Below are 22,084 nucleotides of genomic sequence, written 5' to 3' on the forward strand. Positions count from 1 at the left end.
CATCTGTATGAGTCTGGTCGCCGACCTGTCCGCCAGAGACGCGCTCCGTAAGAGCGAGTCATGAGTGGAGGAGAGCGATGCGCGCACGGGTGGGGGTGGGGGACTGACAACCACACGCGCGCACGCAGACGCATAGAGAGGATCACACGCATCGACTTCGGTCTCGTCATGGACGTGCCGATGCTGCGGTTATGGAAAAGAAGATCGAAGACATTTGGCACGCGCACACAGTGTGCGTATCGGCACAAGATGTGGACGTCAGGGAGGGGGACGGAGGGGCAGGCGCGCACGCCCATGCGCTGACAGCCCTCCCCTCCCCCTCCCTGACGTCCGCATGGTCCTTTGCTCTCGGTTGTCGTTACGCGTGGCCGGCAATCTCCTTGCGGCCACCAAAGAAACCAGCGACGGTATCCATGACGGTGAGAAGGAACTGACCACCGAGGCCTGGGTAGCGGGCGAGGAGGCTGCGGGTGTAGGAGACGTCCTGGCACTTCTTCAGCTGCAGGTCGATCCGCTCAATCGCCGCCGCAAGCGAGTTGGCGATCGATACGGAGCTGGCGTCTTGCATGTCTAGCTTCTCCTGCAGCTCCACGCAGTAGTCGCGGAACATGCTGAGGGAGCTGTAGAGGGTCGTGGCCTTGAGCATGATACGGCACGACTCCGGCCGTGACACCTTCACCTTGACCTGGAACGTGTCGGGGTTGTTGTACACCTCTTTCAGCGTCGCAATGGCCATCACCTGAGGAATGGCGCAAAAGCGGAACACGGACGGGTCGCGCAGAGCGGAGAGGTAGTCCACGATGTAGGGGACATGCACGAGAGCGTCGGCCACCATGGCGTTCAGGCACTGCACCGCTGCCGCATTGTTCGACTCACTTTTCAGCTCCTTCAGCTCCGTCACGTACGTGCCCCAGATCTCCTTCGGCCAGAACATCCGCGGCGGCTCCTCTCGGATGTCCTCGTAGTAGTCGCGGATGATGTTTGTCTTCTGCAGGAAGAGACCCATGTGGTTGGAACTGGTGAGATCGTCGTCCAGGCTCGGGTCCTCGAAGCCGCAGCGGGCGAAGAGCTGGGTGAGGCCGTGGCCGACGAGGCCGGCGACATAGTGGCAGTACTGGTTGTAGTCGTCCTTTGTGACCACTGGGCGCTTCAAGAACTCGCACATGCCGTTTGCCATGCGCTCGCAGATATTTGCGATGACGTCCTGATACTCCTTCTTCAGCTTCTTGAATTCGCGCGAGACGCACGGGTATTTCGCCAGCAGTTCGCGCTCGCGTCCCTCACCGACGCCGCTCATGCACCAGCTCATGTCGCTCGTGTGCGTGTGGAACTTCGGAAGCTCCTTCAGCTTAACGTCTACCGGAACGCTCATGTCATCCTCCAAGGTATCCAGCGCACGGAGGACAAGGTAGAAGATGCAGATGGCATCACGGAGCTGCTGGTCTGCGAGCTGCGCCACGACAACCGCGAAGGAACGAGAGACGTCGTTCATGATATCGTAGCAGAAGCGTAAGTCCGTCTCTTCCGGCGGCACCTGAATCTTCACAGAGCGCATCTGCCACTTTACACGCATCATCGCTACCGAATCCGAGAAGAACCCCATGGCTGCTTGCTGGCGTGTGTTCGTGTATGAGTCTGCGTTGGGAGGGAGGGGGTGAGAAAAGACAGGAGAGGGGCTGGAGGCACACAGCAGGATGGAGACGCACGGAAGAAAGGAGGGATGGAGCGGGATGGAGGAGGGGATGCTGCTACGTATGTCGGTGTTTGTCTGTATAAGGACCTCCTTTTTGATGGATATGACTTCAAGACGAAAAGATGAAGGGAAAAGACCAAAGAATGATGCGCAGATTGCTGTTCAAGTGGAAGGCGTGCCGGCGGTCGCGGTAGTCGTGTGTGTGTGTGTATGCGTGTGTGTGTGTGTGCGTGAGTGCGTGTATGCAGACGCCGAATCGGCAAGAGGTGTACACCGGGGAAGGGGGGGGGAGAAGGAGGGGTCACAGAATAACGATGAGAAAGGGTGTGCGTGGCGTGTGTCGATGTTGTCACAAAATTACACGGAGGAGACACGCTGCCGCGCGTCGCAGGCATACTCGCAAAGCATCGGCTTCGCCAGTCACTGAGACGCCAAGCTCAGCAGGCACGCGTCCGCTCATACACAAGGGGAAGGGCGCCTCCCTCTCACCGCAAGAGTGAGGTTGGCTTGGAAAAGGGAGGCGCGGTCAGCCTTGAATCAACATTCCCCCGCTCTTTTCAGACACACCGGCAGACCAGATAATGGGGTGCAGCCTGTCAGCCAGTGCAAGGATGGCCTCACCGTCCTCCTCCTCGTGACGTTGTTCATCCCAATCCAAAAGACGAGGTCAGAGTTGGCTCTGTGGCTTCGTGATTCGCCCGCGGTCATCGACCTTCCCGTCGACCCACGGCTTCAGCATTGCATACGGCGTGGTGCCTGGGCCGCGCAGCTCCATGTCCGAGTGCTGACCCTCCAGCGCGCGCCGCACGTCCTGCTTGCTCACCCACATCACCCTTTCAAGCTCGGAGGCATCCACCACCAGGCTCGGTGAGGCGTCAGCCACCGCGTAGTAGCACATCATCATCAGGTAGGGATACGGCCACGGCTGAGACCCGATGTAGCGCACCTTGCTCACCCTGGCGCCGCTCTCCTCCTCCACCTCACGCCGCACCGTCTCCTCGGCTGACTCGCCGTGCAGAACAAATCCAGACAGCAGCGTCAGCACCTTGCTCTCCTTGCGCCGCTGCGACAGGATGACGTTGCCCTTGCCGTCCAGTACCGCCACGAGCACGGCGGGCACAAGCTGGGGGAAGTGCTGCTTTCTGCACTTGGGGCAAAACCGGCTGAAGCCGACATCGCGCGTCGGGTCCGTTGCCGTTCCGCAGTTGGCACAAAACCGGTTGAATGCGTGCCAGCGGACAAGCGACATGGCAAGGCCATAAGCTGCCTGCTCCGGCCGCGACATCTCGAACACGTGCCCGTCCTTGGACGGCGCCCAGACCAGCTGTGACAGCCGACGCCCGGCAAGGTTGTCTGCCATGGAGGAGAAGATGTTCTCGCCGGTTCTCGGATCTTCTCCAACGTAGATGAGCTCCTTGAGATTCTTCACTGCGAGGGCCCCATCACAGAGCGAATGCTGCCACCATGCCACATTCGGCTGCCGCTGCGCGCGTGGCACACAGCCCACACTCTCCTTCTTCACAATGACTACGCGTGGCTTGTGCGAGGGCTGCAGGCGCTGGGCCTGGAAGCCCGGTACCATACGCTCCTGCTCCAGGCGGCGCAGGTGACCGCCGGAGAAGGTGAGCTCGAGCAGCCGGCCCATATCAGCCTTGAGTGGCGCGGAGGGTCTGCGGCCAAAGAGAGTCGGGGGTGGAGGGGACGGCGGAGGCGCACAAAGCAAGGACGACAACGAGCCGACGCAGGATACAGAACAAACAAAGGAAGGACAGCGCAGCGCTGACGAGGTGGTAACGCCTCTGAGTTTGGGGACCCGCTGCTCTCGCTGTGCTACGATGGGCGGCACACCGTCATGGGGGGTTTCTCCGAGCACAGTTGGAGAGAGTATGCCAGCATCAAGGTACCGTGTTTGGGTGCTGGTGGTGGTTGCGGAGCCACAATGAGTTATCCACAGCGTCAGAGAATGAGGTGAGACTCGCGTGCACGCCTCTCAAGCGTGAAGGCCAAGGATGAAGAGGGATCCCTCGAGCAGGACGAGCAAAACATGAAGGCCAAGGGGGGAGGGGCTAGAGGAGATGCGAGAGAGAGAAACGGATGGGGACATGATGGAAGGAGTGTTGAACGTGTGCATATATGTGTGTGTAAGCATGCACGTACACGCGGACAAAGAAGGTGGGAAGATGAGAGGGGAGGGCGGCAGAGAGGGTAGGCGAACGAGGCTTGGGCATAGATCTGGACACCATCACGCACGGGGCGCCGAGGTAATGTCTTTGAGGTGTGAAAGATCGAGCGAAAAGTGATGTGCCACAGCTCCAGCTGCACCTCTACTCGTACCACACGCATAGAGTATCGCGTGTGTGTGTGTGTGTGTGTGAGGCGCACCGGTTAAGTCCGTACCACTGTCCTATCGTGCCTCCCTCCCTTGCTAGCGGAAGGGGCTCCAAGTCCGCTATGAAGTTCTTGAAAGGAAGCTTGAGCCACACCATTCAACAGTCAGCGCGCTGCGTAGAAAGCGATGATACACGAGTGACCTACAGAGCAAATCTTCTGAAGCACATAAATTCCGTTGCTGAAACTGCTGCTGCGGGTGGAGACAACGACAGTGCGGATACACTCCTTTCTCTCTTATTTTCGTTTTTCTTCCGATGTCTGCCGCTTACGGTTAGCTTCATATCGGTTCATTTGAAGACCTGGCAATGCGCACAGACACAGACACACACACACACACACACCACCTCCCTCTGGCATGAGCGCGCGCGTACACGGTGGTAAGGGAGGGAGGCAGAGGGTCGGGAGGGTGTAGGCGGAGACACACGCAAACGTGAGTGCACAAAGAAAACAACTCCGCCACGGCAACGACAGAACAAAAAAACACCAAAGAAAATCAACATCCGTGCACGCAGATACACGCGCGTCGGGGCACGGCCCTACGCACTCGCGGCACACCACAAATGGGCGTGGGGCTGCTAGACACGCACATACACACACATGTATATATAGAGAGAGACATATATAGACACATACACGTATATACACACACAAACACGCGGTGGTTCCAGAGTGACAGCAACACAAAATCGACGCGCGCAAAGACGAGGAGCTCCCAGAGAGCGCACACGCACGCACAGAAAAGGGCGAAGTGATTGAAGAGAGAAAGGGGAAGGGAGGGTAGGGGAGGGGCAGCACAGGATGAGCCGAAGAGAGAAGGGCGACACCTGCGGCAAACATCAACAGGGCACACACATACACACGCACACGCACAGACACAGACACAGACAGGCAAGACAGAGAGACAGAGAAACAGACAAAAATGAGACCGGAAAGGAAGCTGTCAAATTGTCAAGAAAAACTGAAGAAGAGCGACGAGAGAGCGCGCGACGGGGACAAGAGCGACACGCCCTAGCGATATGGCGAGATGCACCGGTACGTCGGCTTTCGGCTCGCTTGTGCGCATGCACTGGTGTGCGTGCCGTCCTCTCTTTCTATCTCGCTCTACGTGGATGTGAGATAGACTCTGGGGCATTCGGGGAGAGGGGAGAGGGGAGTGGGGGAGGGGGCGGAGGGGGGCGGGCACCGATTGCAAAGAGGTGACGCGATGCACAAGAGAGGCTCACAAATGAAGTGGGAAAGACGAGGGAGAGGGACGGAAGAGAGGTGAAACAACCGACGCGAGTGTTCGCACGGAGACAGATGTGGGCACGCACACGCGCATGCAGAGAACGAGACAAACGAACGCACTCTCATCCCGGTGCTCGCGCCGCACCAACACAAACCGAGCACGCGGCAGACAGGGGCCGAGACGAAGACAGATCTTGATAAGGAGCGATGACTCACAAAACACGGCACAGCCCCAGCGGCAGGCACACCACCAAGATCAACGCACAAGTGCAGATGTCACTGTTGCGTGTGCGCTGTAGCGATACATCTCTGTCGCCGTCACACTGCCTCCGTTGTTGGTGCGCACCATCGTGGCAAATCCGCAGCCGTGCTTGTCTGAGCAAAGCATTCGTCTTTCGCTTCCTTTCTGTGCGTGCACACGCAGAGCGTCGTTCCCGCTGTGCGTTGCCTGCACATGTGCGTCCGCCTGTGCCGCTGACGTTGCGCCTGAAGCAGAGGAAAGCAAAAGAGGCACACAGCATACACACACACACACACACACACACACAGAAGAGAATAGAAGACACAAGGGCGTGAAACAGCCCGCAGACGCATGCGCAGACATAAAGGGCACGTGCGGAGAGCACGGAGGCAGAGAGAGAGAGAACGAGAAGGTGGGGGGGGGTGCAAAGACTCAGACACACAAGCAAACGCAGGGCAAAAACAAAACGAGAAATGACGTGCGTGTAAGCACGTGTGTGTGCTTGTGTGTGTGAGGGGAGGCGGTGACGAGCATGTGAAAGGCACCACATGCGGGAGCGTCCAACTGCATAATGCGGGAGGCCGGAGGCACTCTTATCCGCACGCATTCGACCCCTGAAGCGCACACAAAGTGTAGAGGCAGAAGAGAGAGGCTGAGGCACAAGTGGGCGGCAGGTGGCGGAGAGGACAGCAGGAGACGTGTGATGGGTGTGCTCCTTCCGTAGAGGTGCGTGCGCAGGCGTCTGTGCATCTGCACGGCCGTCAAGTCGTCACGAGTGAGAGTCGTCCGCTGCAGAAACACAAAAAACAAGGAGACAGGTGAGAGCTCGGGACGTGCCCGCCCATCAACGTCCGCGGTAGTTACGGGGCGGCCTCCTGCAACGTAGTCAGCCACTGTTCGTACGCCCTCTGGCTCGGCGCCATGAACCAAAAGGCCTTGCCTGCCTGGTTCTTCATGGCAAAGACAAACTCCTCGCCAGCCATCATGACATCGATGGGACACACGGAGGTCAGAGTGGCGACCGGCACCACCTCTTCCGGGTCCACCCCACTTGGGTCCCGGATCGAAATCTGCTTCTCGTCGAAGCTCAAGAGGCACTTCTGCCATCCGCGCAGCGCCGTGTGGCGCTTCACCGTGCCAATGAGCGGCTCCGGCTCTTCCAAGTGCGCAGGCGGTTCCTCCGTGTTCAGCGACTGCGTAATGCAGCGCGCGATGGCCTCACGCACGTCGGCGGGGATGCGGTTGTGCTTCTCCACACTGCGCTTGAGGGTCTCGAGGTTGGAGCGAATAAAAGGCTCGTGAAACAGCTCGTGAATCGTCGGCCGCGTGTTGGGGTCGACGGAGAGAAGTCGGTTGCACACATCGCGCAAACTCGCTGAGTACGATGACGGCAGGTCAGAGCACCGGCCGTGGCATATGTTTGTGATGAGCTCATCCATGTTCTTGCCGGTGAAGGGGCGGCGGAGCGCCATGACCTCGTAAAGCACGACCCCGAGGGCCCACATCTCACTCTTCTTGCTGTACGGCTGGCGATGCCACAACTCCGGGCTGAGGTAGTATGGCGTGCCACAGAAGGTCGAGCCGACGGCATTGGAGAGGGAGTCCTCGTACTGGCGCGAAAAGCCGAAGTCGCCGAGCTTGACGAGGCCGGTGGTAGTGAGGAGTATGTTTGCGGTCTTCAGGTCGCGGTGCATCATCTTGTTCGAGTGGATGTGATCCAGGGCAAGGCAGAGCTGCAGAAAGATGAACACCACCTCGTGCTCTCGGAAAAACTTCATCTCGCGCACGCGGGCCTTGATCTGCTTGTACAGATCCCCGCCATCGGCGTACTCCATCACAATCAACAGCTGCCCCTCTCTCTCGATGGCGTTCTCGCAACGCACCACGTGCGGGTTGCAGCAGCGCGAGAGGCACTTCACCTCGTTTGTCACAAATCCGCGATCCTTCTCGCTCATGTTATTCAGGTCCATCACCTTCGCGGCGAAGACGTTGCCGGTCGCACTTTCCTCCACGCGCCACGCACTACCAAAGCTGCCCTGTCCCAGCAAGCGCTTCTTGACGTACTGGCAGTTTGGCGTTCGGCCGAGGATGTCCTGCAGGGGGCCCTGACCGGTCTCCGTCGTGCTGGGTGGCACTGGCAGGCCGTTGTTGCCGCCGTTCGGTTTTCGCTGGTCTTGCTCCTCCATTGCAGGACGTGCGTGCGTGCGTGCGTGTGTGCGTCTGTGTGTGCGCGCGCGCGCCAGACGGCAGGAGGCAGGAGGCAGGGAAGAGGGAGGGGAATGGAGGAGGGAGGGGGAGGCAGGGAAGCGGGGGGGGGGGAAACGAGGCAAAAAGGAGCGCTGAGAGAGAGGATGCGGGAGGAGCGAAGAGGTCAGCCACGCCACGCACAGCGGCACCGCACACGGAGCAGAGAATGGCAACGATAAGAATGCCGGACAGCGCACAGGTCTAACAGCGATGGCACGCGCACAGAGGCAAGATGGGATGCGGCTGCCAAAGAAAAAAAAGAGAGACGGGGAGAAAAGCAGTACGATGCGCAGAGGACAGAGACCCCGACAGGGAGGGAGGGAGGGAGGCGTCCAGGAAAAATAAAAGCGGGAGAGAGAAGAGAGACGACAACGTCACCACCGGAAATGGTGTGAATCGGGGCTAAGAACGACAAGGGGGAGGAAGGCGAAGGTGGAAAATGCAAGGCTAGCGAGCGAGGAGAGCGTGACACACGAGCACTAAGCCGCGGCAGCGGAAGGGGAAAGGAAAAACAAAGCCGAGACGAACTGAACAGAATAGAAGGCAGGGTGAGAAACGCTGTACAACTTAGTGAGTGCGATGATGCGCGAAAGACTGATGTATAGATGTGCACGCGTGTGCTCATGCAATGGTGCATGTATATGAAGTCTGCTGGGGGCGGGTGCGCAGGTGCTTCCAGGCAGTGGTGCCGTCTTTCAGTGCAAGCAGCGGGGCACGTGACTCTGGGCGGGACGTTTGAGCACGTGACGGCGCAGACGGAAACGAAAAGGAAGCAAAGAAAAAAAAATAGTCGCGATGGCTGCGGCGATGGTCCCCGAAAACGGCTGCCGCAGCGCTGACTTCCGCACGTGTATAGCGGAAGACACCCGTCGTACGCGCACGTGCGCGTAGTGCCCCCTCTCTTTCCTTTTTTCAGTCGTTTCTTCGTGTGGAGAGGGCGGCAGACACGCACCGGTAAATCCTGCCCCAGACGGAGTTACCCGCACGCACCGAGATGCAAAAATAAAAGAAAGAGGCGAAGTGCAAGGGACTGGGGAAGAGTGAGAGAGAGAGAGAGAGGTGGGAGAGAAGGCGACCGTTGATCACGTAGCAAAAAATGAGAATGTCAAACCTGCTGCACACGCTTGAGGCGGTATGTGTGTTTGAACGAGGAGGGGAGGGGAGACCCGGGATGTGCGGGACGACGACGCGCTGAAGTGGCAGCGGGGATCGGCGCTAGTGCAAACGATGATGATGATTGACACACCGAGCGAGGGGGCGTGCTGTGGTGCGGCTGCCTGCCGCGCGTGCGTGTCTCTCTCGATGGGTACAAGTGAGATGAGAATGTATCAAAGACAGGGGGAGGGCTGGAAGGGGGTACCAGTGCCGTGTTCGTTCTCTCTCGCGAGCGGCGAGTGCAGTAGAATAGGATACAAGTGCGGGGAAGGAGGGGTGGGGGGTGCAGCAACATGAAAGAGAGAGCGTTCCGGGCTTCTTCGGGGCTGGTGTTTGCTCATGGAGTAGAGTGGCGGATGTGCATGCGCATGTGCATGTGTGTGCGAATGTGCGGCCGAGGGGGTGAGGAAGAGCGAGAGAGAGAAAGAGACAGTCGAAAGGGAAGAGTCCACGCATAGCTCCCTTGTGGTGATGCGTTCATGCCGCCCAGGCACAGACGACGTTGTACCTCGCTCTTCGTGTCATGCAGTCATAGCGCGCCCTAAACACCACACGCACACACATACAACACATACATGCCTTAGTCGTCCGCTGCGTGCTTCGAATTCGCTAAAACACAGAAAGAGATCCCTAAGCAGAGACTCCCCGCACTTGTTTTTCAATATGCGCTGCTGGCCATATCCTTGCCCTGATGATTCGCTGCTTGCTCACACCCGTTACGCGTCGCACTCGCACCCGCATCCCCCTCAGCTTCCTCCCTCCCCCGAACTCAGCGTACGACACCCGACAAAAGTATGAGCAATAAGTAGTACGACTGTCCGGCGTGTGTGCACATGCCTGTGAGTGCAGGTGGAGAAGAGTGCACGTCCACGCCGAAAAGGAGGGAGGTAAGAGAAAAAAAAGTATTTGGCCAGTCACCCATCGGCGACCGGTAAGCCGAGAAAACAAACAAACAACAAGACCACGCAAGGCGGCGCTATCACGTTCGACTCACCGAGAGGGCCCACTGAACACAACAGAGACGCGAGGCGCAACCCGCAAGAAACAGAAGGAATACGCGTCCAACAATGCGATAAAATACTGCACAGAGACAACCATAAAGAAGTGGGAGCAGGGGGGGGGTCGAGGACGTTATCGTGGCACCCAGTTCAAGACTCGAGAGAGAGGGGGGGGTGTTGGCGTTTATTTGCGTGATGCAGGAAGTGCTGGACGGATGGGGGGAGCTGGTGATGGCATGGTTGAGTGATACACCGGAAATCGTGCTTCCTGCGCAGTCACATGAATGATGCAAAACAGTTACAACAGGAGAAAGGAATAAGAGTAGAGAGAAAGAGAGAGAGAGCGGGAGACACCCACGCACGGAAGAGGGGGAGAATCCTGAGCTAACAGGGGAGGCGCATGTTCGCAAACCGCAGCGCTGTGTTCGGAGCGGGCCGACACGCCGCTGTAGACGCAGAAACACAAAGACAGAGAAAACAAAAGAGATTGCGGTACCTTCTACTGCGCCACACCACCCAAAAAGCTGTCGACACGAAACGTCGCTTCATCCCGTCATCAGCGCCCCGACGCAGTGGGCTCTTCTCCTCCCCCCCCCCCTGTCTTTTACATTTTAGGTCAGAAACACAGAGAGAGAAGAGATGAGCAGCAACAGGTTCAAAGCAACCGCATCGCCCAGGGCACCCTCCTCCCTTCTCATCACGCACGCTCGAGCGAACGAAGTCAGCCCGCACCTATTCAGCCGTGCTGTGCGCACAGGCCGACGAGTCCAAGGCTACCTTCGCGGCCTTGGCGATTGCCGGGTTCTCGAAGAGTTTCGCCAGCGCGCGCTCCATCGAGCTCTCCTCACCGCCGTTCTGGGTGAGCAGGCGCTGCAGTTCCTTCGCCCATTCGCTGCTGTTCAGAACCGTGTGGCCATTGCTCTCCCCGGTCCACGTGCCATCGAGACCCCGCAGCCACTTCAGTTGATCCTGGTCGGCCGTGCCCCACGCCGGTCCGTTGGGGTGCGCCGCCGAGTAGCGCTCCTCGACCTTGCGGACGCCCCCTGCAAGGGAGCCGACGACTCCGCCCTCGAGCATGTCGTTCGCCACCTCCAGCTCCTTCAGCTTGCGTTGCAGCTTGTGGTAGAAGTGGCGGCGGCTATCCTTCCACGGGACGACGTCGCGCACCACACCGGTCGCTTTCATCCGCACGTACGTGTCGTGCAGGTCGGCGAAGCGCACCGCAACGTCGCGGTAATACGGCAGCAGCTCTTTCTCGGCCTCACGGGCCGCCTTCACCTCCATCGCTGCGAGGTCCGGCCGATTGCGCCGAATCAGCTGCAGCACGTCGTCGTCGCGGAACTTGATCTCCACCACACCAGACGGCTCAAGGATGCCACCGCGCGAGGACGGTTCGCAGTACATCTCGACGACGCCGTTGTGGTTGATCGTCGGGTCCACGACCACCCAGGCCCCGCCGCGCAGCTCGCCCCCTGGCGGGATGTAGATGAAGACCGGCGCGGTGTAGACGCGGAGGTTGTCGACGATGGAGGCGCCAAACTTCAGCACCTCGTCAAACATGTCGCGCATGCCGCCCGAGAAGCCGCGCCAGTTCGCCAGGATAAAGCACGGCAGCCGCTCGTGGTGGAAGTCATCGAGAGCGTCGGCCGTCTTGCGCGCCGAGTCGGGAAACCACACCTGGCCCGCCTGCGTAATAAAGGAAGACGTCGAGGTCGGGTCAGCCGGATCTGCCGGGTCAAACTTCTTCGTCAGGCGCGTCTCAACGAGGATCACGCCACACGGGATGCCGCCGAGCGTGGCGCGGCCGACCACCACCGTGCGCGCCCACCCCTCCAGCGTCTCCATCCACGAGCCGCGGTCGAACAGGCCCGTCTGACCGAGCAATCCCGTCACGAGGAGGCGTGGGTCGTACTGCGTATTCGACGTCGGGCAGAAGGTCACGTCGCGATCGATCGGGTCGGCAGCGGCCCAAAGCAGGCGATGCGGTGTGCAGCGCCCTGGGTGCAGGACAGCCGGCACGTAGTCGAGCCACCGCAGCAGCACGCGGGCAGAGCCGTAGTCGTGGTGTGTGCACCAGTGCGTGACACCGTTCGGCACCATAATCTGCTTGCCGCCGAGCTGGCTGTTGCCCATGTACACGTCCTTGCCGAGCAGTCGGTTGAGGGCACCGGAGCCAGTCAGGATGAGAGGTGAGTCGTTCGTCTGGATGACGCGGCGGCCAAGACGGTTCAGGTAGGCGCCGATGCCGACACTGCGCCCCGAGACGAGGCTGATGGTCGGGATCTCGCTATAGTTCTTCGACATCTCACCCGCCACGAGACCAGACCCGCTCAGGTTTTCGACGCCGATGTACTCCGTCGGCCCACCCACCACGCCTTTAATCACGTACCGCGTCTCGCCTTTCACCTCAAGCGGTTCCACTTCCATCCGAATCTCCTTCCGCTCCCTCAGCTCCTCGTAGTCGCTCTTGGTGAGGTACAGGTAGGCGATATCATTCTTCTCCGTGAACTCGACGAGGAACCTCTTCTTGACCTCGGTGCTGAGGCCAAGACGTGCGCCGCTGTTGGTGCTGATGTACACAAACGGCACGTGCTGCGCGCGGGCAAGCACCGAGGCGGCCTTGAAGACGCAGTCCTCCGGGACGGCGAAGGATCCGGACTGAAAGGTGATGTCATTGGCGACGACCACGATGCGGCGCGTCGGCGCCGTCTTCAACTCCATATCGAAGTAGCGCGGCGGTGCGTACTCGACCATCCACACCACCATGCCACACGGCTGCGCAAAGGTCTTTTTCGTCGACAGCGACTCACCGTCCTCGCAAAGGAAGAGCTCCGTGGCGCGCAGCGGGTTCTTTGGGATGGAGGCTTGAGACAGATCCAGCGCGCAGCGCTGCTTCATCCACTCCTTACGTAAGATAAGGTTCAGCACAGCGGGCCAGTCGTGCACGTATGTGGTGCCGGCGCGGCGTGCCTGCAGGCGCTTCACGTCACGCGCTTCCAGCTGTGGATATGGCCCGAGAGTAATGGCGCGGTGGCGCGCCTCCGTCGGCTCCGACATCATATCGACGGAAATTTGCTGCTCTTTTTCGGACGGCAGCATCTCGCGCAGGTCACCCAGCTTCGACGCGGTGCGCACCAGATGCGGCGTCTCCCGCGACGGCGGCATCATAGGGGAGGCGAGGCTCATCTCCAGCAGGAGCTCGGCGGGGCGGCCCGTGGACGAGTAGTAGACATCCTCAGACGTCTCGGCACGGTGCAGCTGCAGCTGGCCGTTCGACAGTGACTCGTAGTAGACATGCACCGACACGCCATAGCCAGACGGGCTACTGGCGATGACACGCATTGGAATGAGACCCGACGGCACCTTCACGTGAAAGGATACTTCCACATCCCGCACACCCAACTCCGTCAGCTTCTCCTGGTATGAGCTGGCCGCCGCCACCAGCAGGGTCTGCAGCGAGCGGACGTCGAAGGTCAGCTCAATCATCTTTACGAACACGTGATTACTGTCCGGAAACTTCACTGTTGAGTCGTCGTGGGCTACCTGCAGCGCCGCCAGGCACTTGGCCAGCATGTGGCCCACATCCACGTCCGTCGCCTCCGTCCAGGGAGTCATGCCCATGTCGTGAGGCGTCACCGCCACGCGCGCGAACATGCGGTGCTCCAGCGCGGACGCGCCAGCCTTCTTGGGGGCCGCCTTGAACACGTGTACGTCCTTGTAGGGTGTCGGGTGCATGCTCACCTCGTAGTTCGACAGCCGGTCGAGCTCCAGACGACGTGCCGACTGTGGCAGCACGTTGCGCAGCAGTGTGTCCTCCTGGAAGCCCGTCTCCGCCCGGAACGTGAAGAAATGCGGCCCCTCCGGCATCCCGTGCGCCATGAAGTATACCGTCTCAAGCTTTTCGAAGTTCTGAAAGACGGCCGCGTTCTCCTCCATCAGCCGGCGGCACATGCGCGCCACGTCTGACTGCGTCGACTCGCGCGAAACGGAGAAGAAGACGGTCGCGATGACGATGTCGTCGCTGTAGTGTGACACAACATCGCGGAAAGACGAGGCTAGCGTCGACTGGAGCAGCTTCTCATCGGGCAGCATGACGCAGATGCCCCGCCCACCGATTATTCTCCGCGACCCCACCGCCAGCTCGTCGGTCATGTGCAGCACTTCCGCGTCCTCGATGGGGTCAAAGTTGTAGCTGGCGTACCAGTTGGTGCCCTGCTTCAAAATGTCCAGGTCCTCGATCTCGCTCTCGCCAGAGTACTCGCGGCGAATGAACAGCTCGAGGCAGATGTGCACTAGGTGCTCCATCTGACGGTCGAACATGATGGAGCAGAGGAGGTCATAGCCGAAACTGCTGGCGACGAGGCTACGTAAGCTGCCCTCCTCCAGGGCCTCCGCGAACTGCGCCTTGCGCTCCGTGAAGGACGGTAAGGAGCACAAGCGGAGCAGGTAGCGCGCCTGCAGCAGCAGCGAGCCATACGCGAAGGACTTGAGGGTGACCAGCTTCGACAGCGTCCCTTTCAGAGACTTGAGAAGCAGCGCGTTGCCCTCGAGGTATTTCAGCACGCTGCGCATTACGTAGTGGTGGCATTCCTGGTTGTGCGCAAAGTCTATCTGGAAGACGGCCTCGTTGTCGTCGAAGGTGTTGCGCAGCCCCTCGATCGCCTCTTGCCGGCTGTGCCCGTCAAAGGGCTGCTCCACGGTGACGTAGCGATCCACAATGGCGTCGATGATGGCGCGGTACTTCTCGCTCGGCGTCTGCGGGCGCGCCTCCGTCTCCTCGCACATCTCGGCTGGAATGAAGGGCAGGTGGACCGCCTTGAGCGTGACCGATGAGAGACTCAGCGAGGCGAGGTCGGCGAACGCCCTGCGCACCCGCTCCTCAATCGGAATCTCCTTGAAATGGAAGCCGTTGACGAGCAACCACAGCGACTCCGCGGCGCGGCGCGCGCGCATAACGCCGTCTGGCCGCTCGTACTGACGGGCGACAAGCAGCTCCGTCGGCCACGGGTCTTTGATCTCCTTCGGTCGAGCGACCTTGCTCGGGTCGTCCGGGGTGATCTCGCCCAGCAGTGCGCCCATTGCGATGGTCGTGCCCGGCACGGCGCGGTGATGCAATGTACCGGTAGTCCTGGCCCGCAGCGGCAGAATCATCTTCATCACCTCCAACTCGGCAAACGCGTCGTCTTCGTTGACGTGGCCGTCATCGTCGACGACGTAGCGCACCAGGCGGCCGGGGACGCTGGCCATAATTTTCGTCGGGTCAACGTCGCCGGAGAAGTTCGTCACCTTGCCGCCGATGGTGATGCGCAGGCTGTTCGGCTCCTCGGCGACGTAGGCGACAAGGGTCTTGTCGCCGATGGTCAGTTGCAGGGCACCAGACTTGAGGATGCGGTAGGGCACCAGCACGATACTGCCGTTCAAGGAGATGGCGTACTCGTTGAGGCTCACCATACCGGCGCTCAGCGTGTACTTCTCCGAGCGGCTCACGTAGGACTCGGTGTGAAGGTTGGAGAGGTACTCCGTGGACGGCACGTGGCCGGCGGCGAGGAAGGCAATGTACTTGTCCTTGTGTTCCTGCATCCAGCGCATGTTGCGGTAGATGCTGGCGGCGATCAGCGCGGAGTGGATGCTGCGCTGGTGCGCCGGCGCTTCGGCCGCCTTCTTGGCGATCATGCCGTCCAGCCAAGCCGTGCTCACATCGCAGTCGCGGAAAGCCGGTGTCTCTAGCAGATCCATGGCGTACGACGTCGACGTGCGGATTTCGCCGCGGACGACAAGTTTGCGGAGCGCCAGCACCATCCCGCGGCGCGCTTCCTCGCGGGTCTCACCGGAGGAAAAGATGTGGCCAAACTGCGAGTCGGCGTACTGATGAATCTCACCGCCGGAGCCGACGGAGAAGTAGCCCCAGCACTCCTTGCTGTTCTTGAAGGCAATCTCCTCCACCTTGCCGGAGGTCGGCCGGAAGCCTTCGTCCGTGTCCTCGGCCGTCACGCGCACCGCGATCGTATGGCACTTCGGCGGTACGCTCTGGCGGGCCGAGAAGTCGATCGGGGTGGTGCCGTACGGGTCCTCGCCGTAAAAGGCGCGCACCTCCGGAATGCGGTCGAGCGGGATGCCCATGCCGACGCAGAAGAGGGCAGCCGGCAGATTCACGCCCGAGATCATTTCCGAGACGGGGTGTTCGACCTGGATGCGCGGGTTCAGCTCCAAAAAGTAAAACTTGTGCGTCTCCTTGTCGTACATGTACTCCACCGTGCCGAGACCGCAGTACTTCACCGCACAGGCCAGCTGAATGGCCGCGCTTTCCATTGCCGTGATGATGGCGGGATCGACCCCGAAGGCGGGGCCCTCCTCAATGATCTTTTGGTGGCGCCGCTGCACGCTGCAGTCACGCGTGCGCACGGCGATGCAGTGGCCGTAGCAGTCGGCAAGCAGCTGCACCTCCAGGTGACGCACATTCTCCAGCATGCGCATCACAAAGATGTGGCAGCCTTTCACCTCCTCGGACACGGCGAAGAACAAGTTCTTGACATCCTTCAGACACTTGCAGCTGCGGATACCCTTGCCACCACCGCCCTCAGACGCCTTGATCATCACGGGGAAGCCGATGCGGCGGCACACCTCCTCGCACTCCTCCGGCGAGTTCACGTACGCCTTCTCGTACGCTGCGGCGTCCACAGAGAAGGTCTTTGGGGGGAGGCGAATGCTGTCGCCGCTCCACGGCACCGTCGGTACGCCGTTGGACTGCGCCACAATCGTTGAGGCGATCTTGTCTCCCAACGCAAACATGGCATCCTCAGACGGGCCTAGAAAGGTGACGCGTTTGGACTTCATGCACTCGCGCGGCAGCGCCGAGTTTTCGGAGGCGTGGCCCCAGCCGGGGTAGATGGCGTCACACATGTTCTGCAGCGCTGTCTGCATAATGACATCCACATTTGCGTAGTTGTTGCTGTTCATGCCGCCCGGAACAGGAATATGCTTGTCCGCGAGCGAGATGAATTCGGCGTTCGCCTTTAGATCCTCTGGAGTGGCCATCACCACGAACTGCACCGCCTCGGAGTCGCCCGTGTGCTCGTACATCCATGATCGAATCGAGTCCATCCCCTTGACGGCGGCGAGTCCGTTGTTGGCAATAAGAAGGCGCTTGATCGGCATGATAGCCCCGAGCGAGCTACACAGCTGCTCCATGGAGTCGTACCGGAACCCCACCGGGGAACTCGTTTCCTGCATCGCCTTCATCTTTGTAGACAGCGACGCAATGGAGATATCTGCGCTAGTGGCACGATACGCCCGTTTCTTCGCCGTAATGCGGCTGTGTGTGTGTGTGTGTGTGCGTGTGTGTGTGCGTTGATTTATGCACAGGGAAGGGTTGACAGTTTGGGAAGCGAGCGTGTGAGGCACAACGAAAAATCACAACACGTTGCGTTATCTCCGCTCCACGGCAGTGACCTGCGGCGTGGGCGAGAGAAACTGATGGAGCACAGAAGGCTAAAGAGAGAGAAACGAGAGAGGGAGAGACACAAGTTCCGAGAGCCTGGCTCGACTTGCATACTGTCCGAGGAGCGCCACGTGCACCGCCTTTCCTCTCCCCTTCCCCATCCCGCACGGCATCGCGGTGCCGACGGTGAAAACGCGGTGAGAGGGGAGGCAGGCGGAGAAGAGGCGTGCCTTCGACGCATGGGTGTGCATCACAACATCGATCCTGTTCTTACATGGACAAGCAAACACACGTCGGCAGTGGTGAAAAGTGGCGCTCATGCGAGATCCGAGGCCGAAGCTGCGGTATCTGCCTGGAGTGTCTGTCTTCCTACGCACTCGTGCTTGCTCCTTCTCCTTCTGCCTCTGGGCACATACCCACACACCCAGCCCCACAACAGTGCGCGCGTCCGCGCGAGAACGACTCCGCGCCGCTCCCTTACCCGCAAACAAAGTCGCCTACTCAAGAGGCACAGAGGCCATTTAGTGCGGCGCAGAGACAGGCCGCTGCCGCGCGCTCGCTAAGAAACGCACCCGCACGCCGACAGGTCCAGTGAGCATCTCAAGCTGCGGACTCCTCTGCACGCACCCGCTTCGCCTCCGCCTCTTCTTCATCGTCGTTCAGCTTGTCGGCGTCGGCGCGGCTGCGCTTGATGCTCACCCGCCTCGGCAGGCGGTTCTCCTCGTCCTCGAGCAGCGAGCCTCGGCCGCTGGGCGGGTCAAGGCACTCCAAGGCGGCCACCGCCGACGATGCGAGAGAAGTTGAGGCAGCAAGGGATGAGATACCAGCGGTGCTGCTGCTGCGCTGGTCGGCCGCACTTGAAGTGGCAGCCGCCCCGGGCGGGGAGTCGGCTGCGCTCGGCGATGACGTGGACGGCTGCGCCGATGGTGGCACGGGTTTTCCCACCTCCTCGTTGTCTGAGTCGTCGTCGATGCTACTGAGGGACGCGAGCGGGTCGCCTTCGTTCTCTCCGTCCTCGTCGCTGGTGGCGGCGGTGGAGTGGATCAGGCCGTGCAGACGTGCCTCAGAGCCGCCATCCACCATCGGCGTGCCGAGCGGCGACTCCAGACCAAAGTCGATCGCGGCGGCGTCGAAGTCGGCGAAGCCCGATATGGCGGAGCGTTCCACCGAGCTGGCGAGGCTGGAGGTTTCGGCTTCGGCCAGCTGGGCCTGCTCTGGGGTTTCCTCCAGTGCCCTCTGCAGGCGATCGTACAGCACTGGCACCTTCTTGGATAGACGCTCGCCGAACTGCGAGAGTAGGACGGTGGCGACCGCCTCAAAAGGCCGCGCCGGCGGCGCTGCTGCCGGGGACGTCTTCTCCGCCTTGCTGATCGAGTCGTCGCCGCGGAGGATCGTGACAAACGGGCTCGGGCCCAACGAGCCGCCGCTGCTCATGGAGGAAGTGCCTTGAAGCTTCTCGCGGTGGACGCCCTCGCAGACAGCGGCGACCAGGTGCGCCAGTGATGAGCTCAGCACATTGTCGCGGTGACTACACTGCAGATACAGCGACAGCGCCGTATGCAGCAGACTCGGCGACGGATCACCGGTGGCGAGAGTCACGAGGCGTGCATCGCGACGGTCTAGCACGGTGGCCAGGAAAGACGTGACAGAAGCCTGCAAGTTTGAAATCCGCCGCTGCGGTGAGACGAGCGTCGTGGCCAACGCCGGCATCAGCTTCGACAGCGTGAGCACCTCGAGCAAGCTATCGCACCGCGATGCATCCACCTTGGAGATGACGACCGCGACAATACGGAGGCCGTACACAATTTGCCGCTCTTGCACCAACGAAAGCTGAAGGGCACCGCCCGTGAACGGGAGGCAAGCACCGTTGACGCCGCCCCCGAGCGAGGGCGCTGGCGCCGTCACTCGCGCTGCCTGGTCCAGCATCTGTACGAGGTGCTCGGCGAGGTAAAAGAGCGGCGGGCGGTCCACATTGTCACCCTCGATCCAGAAGCGCAGCACCTCGTGCCGGCGCGCCTCCAGCTGCGCGTTGTCGCCGAACATGGCGAGCGTCAGGGGGACGCCCACACCGCAGCACTGCACGGCATCAACGACGGACTGCGCCTCGGCAGCCGAGCGAACTACCGTGATAGCGCGCAGCAGCAGCCGCAACAGGCACCGATCCGGGACTGCGTGCGCCTCGACCACTAGATCCTCTACACACTCCGGAAAGTGCGAGGCGCAGCTGTAGAGGGTGTCGCACACGAGCTGCACCGCGCGCGGCGGCCCCACCGCCCACTGCTGCGCCGGAGGGTGCGCCAGCGTGCTGCCATAGTAACGCAGTGCACACTCCAGCACCGCCGTCAGAAACGGCAGGGCCCCGACTCGCACAAGCGAGGAGAAGATCTCGGCGCGCATGTCAATGCCGATCATCGCGTTCTTCACCGTCTTGGCCACGTCTCCGACGAAGGCCGCCAACTCAAACAGGTGCGCCACCTTGCTGGGCTCGATAGAGGCGGGGTCCGCAGAAGGCGAGTCGAGCCGCACCGCCTCCACGGTCGTGCGGAAGGCGTTGGGCAGGATCGTGGGCGACGCGACGACATCGGTCAGCAAGTTCATGGTAAAGCGCAGCGTGAAGGTGCTGAGGAGTGAGTAGGAGGCCGCATCGGCCGGCTCGAGATTCAGCGGTATCAAGTCTCTCAGGAACCCACACGAGTACAAGACGTGGATGCGCGGCAGCATCGACTCTGGCAGGTGGCACGGGTCGTGAAAGGTGGCCCGCCGCTCCTCGAAGCTCACAAAGCCGCTCTCTTTGTCGCGTCGGCCAAGGCCGTACTGCACAATGTCAATGCAGTCATCGATGCGCTCATTCTCGACAAGCTGAGCAACGATCTTCCCCTCCGTGTTGTAGGGGGACTGAAAGAGCATGAGGACGATACGTGCGATGAGCTCCATAGACGCGGTGTCCTGCTTCTCCCTGCTGGCGTGAAAGAGTTGTGCCAGCTTCGTGAAGTATTGCGAGTCCTCGCGGACGTAGAGGCCAAACCGCTTGTTCTGTGACTGCGCCGCGTCCAGGATGCCGGCTAGGTTGTGTGGGTGCACGAGGAACTTGTCCGCAAGCGCTGGCATCCGCTCATCCTGTACGCGGCGCAGCCGCTCGGACTGCTGATACGACTTGATCTGGCGGTAGATGAACTCACAGCCGTCCTTGTCATCGAAGCTGCACGCGATTTCGTTGCTGACCGCCTCGTCATACCACAGCAGAATGGTCTCGCCCTGAATCGTGTAGACGTCGTCCAGACTGACGTAGCTGGAGAGGAGGAGGTCGTTGGGGTTGTCAGTGGAAAAGATCTGCAGCCGCGCCGCGAGTCTCGTGCCCGTTTCCTCGTCTGTCGCCTTCCCTCGCTTGCCGCCTCCCCCAGCGGAAACCCCTGCTGCGCCGCCAGCGCCGATGGAGCCGTCCGCGGTGCTTATCGGCAGCTGCTCCTTGACGATGGAGACGACGCCAAGACCGATTTCTGTCCACTGGCCCGTCTCATGCGAGGCGAACAGTTTTGCCTTCGTGATCGGGTCTGCGTTTTCCATGACCGGTGGTGCTCCTTCTGAGGCGGTGAGAGACAGAGGGAAGCCGGATATGTATGTGTGGCAGGGAACAGCTTCGATGCCCGGGGTAATCGTGTCGGTGCGACTGTACCTGCAGTCTCTTCTATAGGAAGGGAGGATAGCGGGTGAGCACGCGAAGAAGGGAAGGTACCACCTCGCCTCTCTCGCACGGCTGCTTTATCCTGTATATGGCACTTCTATTTTCGGATGTGTGCGTTCGTTGTCCGCGCTGCAGGCGGCTGACTACTCGCCTCCTGCAGTCGTGAGAGCGAGGGAGGGAACGGATTGGTGATGCAGCCAGGGCGAGACAGATCGTCCGACGCTGCTGCGGCGGCTGGTGCGCGTCACCGATGGAGGACAAGGGAGGGGGGGGGGGTAGGCTCGCCAAATAAAAAGCGTCTGGACCGGCCCGCGAGATCGCACCAACGGCTCTCTCACACGGGGAGACCACTCACCGAGTGGCACCCGACGGGCGAGAAGGGGGAGAGAGAGCAGCCGGCAGAGACGCCACGTTCACCGTGTTGCTTACGCACCGTTACATGCAAAGGCGAAACGAAAAGAAGAGAAAAGTAAAGGTCCTTCGCAGCAACACCGTGCGCGCATCGAGAGAGGTCGGCGAGAGTGTGTTGCCCTCCTGGGCCTGCGCGGTTGTACTTTCCACCGAGGGATGGCGAGAAGAGAGTTCAAGAGGCTCCTTAAAGAGATGTCTCCTCTACTCAGTGGCACACACGCACGCGCACGCACCCGGCCTTCCTGTGGGTATGGAGTGGGGTGCGGAAGTGCCAGCTCGAGAAGTGGGGGGGGGGGAGGCCGAGCGGGGCAGCTGTTGGCAGCAGCGAAACAAGAGAGTGCGGAGGAAGGATGGCGCGATGGTGGAAGAGAGGCGAGGGCAGGGCAGAGATGGCACACGTTGGGGGAAGGGGGGAGAAAGCGGTGGGCGACGAGTCGATCCACGAGCAAAGCAGGGGTGTCAGCGGGTGCTCATACACGAGCCTGGCGTGCAGGCGTGCTGGGCCCTGCGAGTGGGTCGCGCCTCTACTGAAAAGCGTGCCGTGGCTCTGTCATGTTTGCAAGTCGAGTTCGCGAAGTCTAATCGTCAAGTCTCAGTTGTG

General features: G+C 60.8%; 5 protein-coding genes across 5 annotated transcripts; all 5 read right to left on the reverse strand.

Moving 5' to 3' along the window:
• Positions 1-358: 358 nt before the first annotated feature.
• On the reverse strand, positions 359-1,603 carry LMJF_31_2940 (putative squalene synthase; the record flags this gene model as incomplete). Its single annotated transcript, XM_001685232.1, has 1 exon — positions 359-1,603. One exon carries the CDS (start codon positions 1,601-1,603, stop codon positions 359-361), a length of 1,245 nt encoding a protein of 414 aa, XP_001685284.1.
• A 757-nt stretch (positions 1,604-2,360) lies between these two features.
• On the reverse strand, positions 2,361-3,338 carry LMJF_31_2950 (mutt/nudix family protein-like protein; the record flags this gene model as incomplete). The annotated part of the gene is made up of 1 exon (XM_001685233.1): positions 2,361-3,338. The coding sequence occupies one exon, from the start codon at positions 3,336-3,338 to the stop codon at positions 2,361-2,363; it is 978 nt and encodes a 325-aa protein (XP_001685285.1).
• A 3,074-nt stretch (positions 3,339-6,412) lies between these two features.
• LMJF_31_2960 (putative serine/threonine-protein kinase) lies at positions 6,413-7,738 on the reverse strand (the record flags this gene model as incomplete). Its single annotated transcript, XM_001685234.1, has 1 exon — positions 6,413-7,738. One exon carries the CDS (start codon positions 7,736-7,738, stop codon positions 6,413-6,415), a length of 1,326 nt encoding a protein of 441 aa, XP_001685286.1.
• A 2,946-nt stretch (positions 7,739-10,684) lies between these two features.
• Positions 10,685-17,191, reverse strand: LMJF_31_2970 (putative acetyl-CoA carboxylase; the record flags this gene model as incomplete). The annotated part of the gene is made up of 1 exon (XM_001685235.1): positions 10,685-17,191. The coding sequence occupies one exon, from the start codon at positions 17,189-17,191 to the stop codon at positions 10,685-10,687; it is 6,507 nt and encodes a 2,168-aa protein (XP_001685287.1).
• A 799-nt stretch (positions 17,192-17,990) lies between these two features.
• LMJF_31_2980 (conserved hypothetical protein) lies at positions 17,991-20,954 on the reverse strand (the record flags this gene model as incomplete). Its single annotated transcript, XM_001685236.1, has 1 exon — positions 17,991-20,954. The coding sequence occupies one exon, from the start codon at positions 20,952-20,954 to the stop codon at positions 17,991-17,993; it is 2,964 nt and encodes a 987-aa protein (XP_001685288.1).
• Between the last annotated feature and the right edge of the window lie 1,130 nt (positions 20,955-22,084).

This window comes from Leishmania major, chromosome 31 (assembly GCF_000002725.2).
Source record: "Leishmania major strain Friedlin complete genome, chromosome 31".
Taxonomy (NCBI): domain Eukaryota; phylum Euglenozoa; class Kinetoplastea; order Trypanosomatida; family Trypanosomatidae; genus Leishmania; species Leishmania major.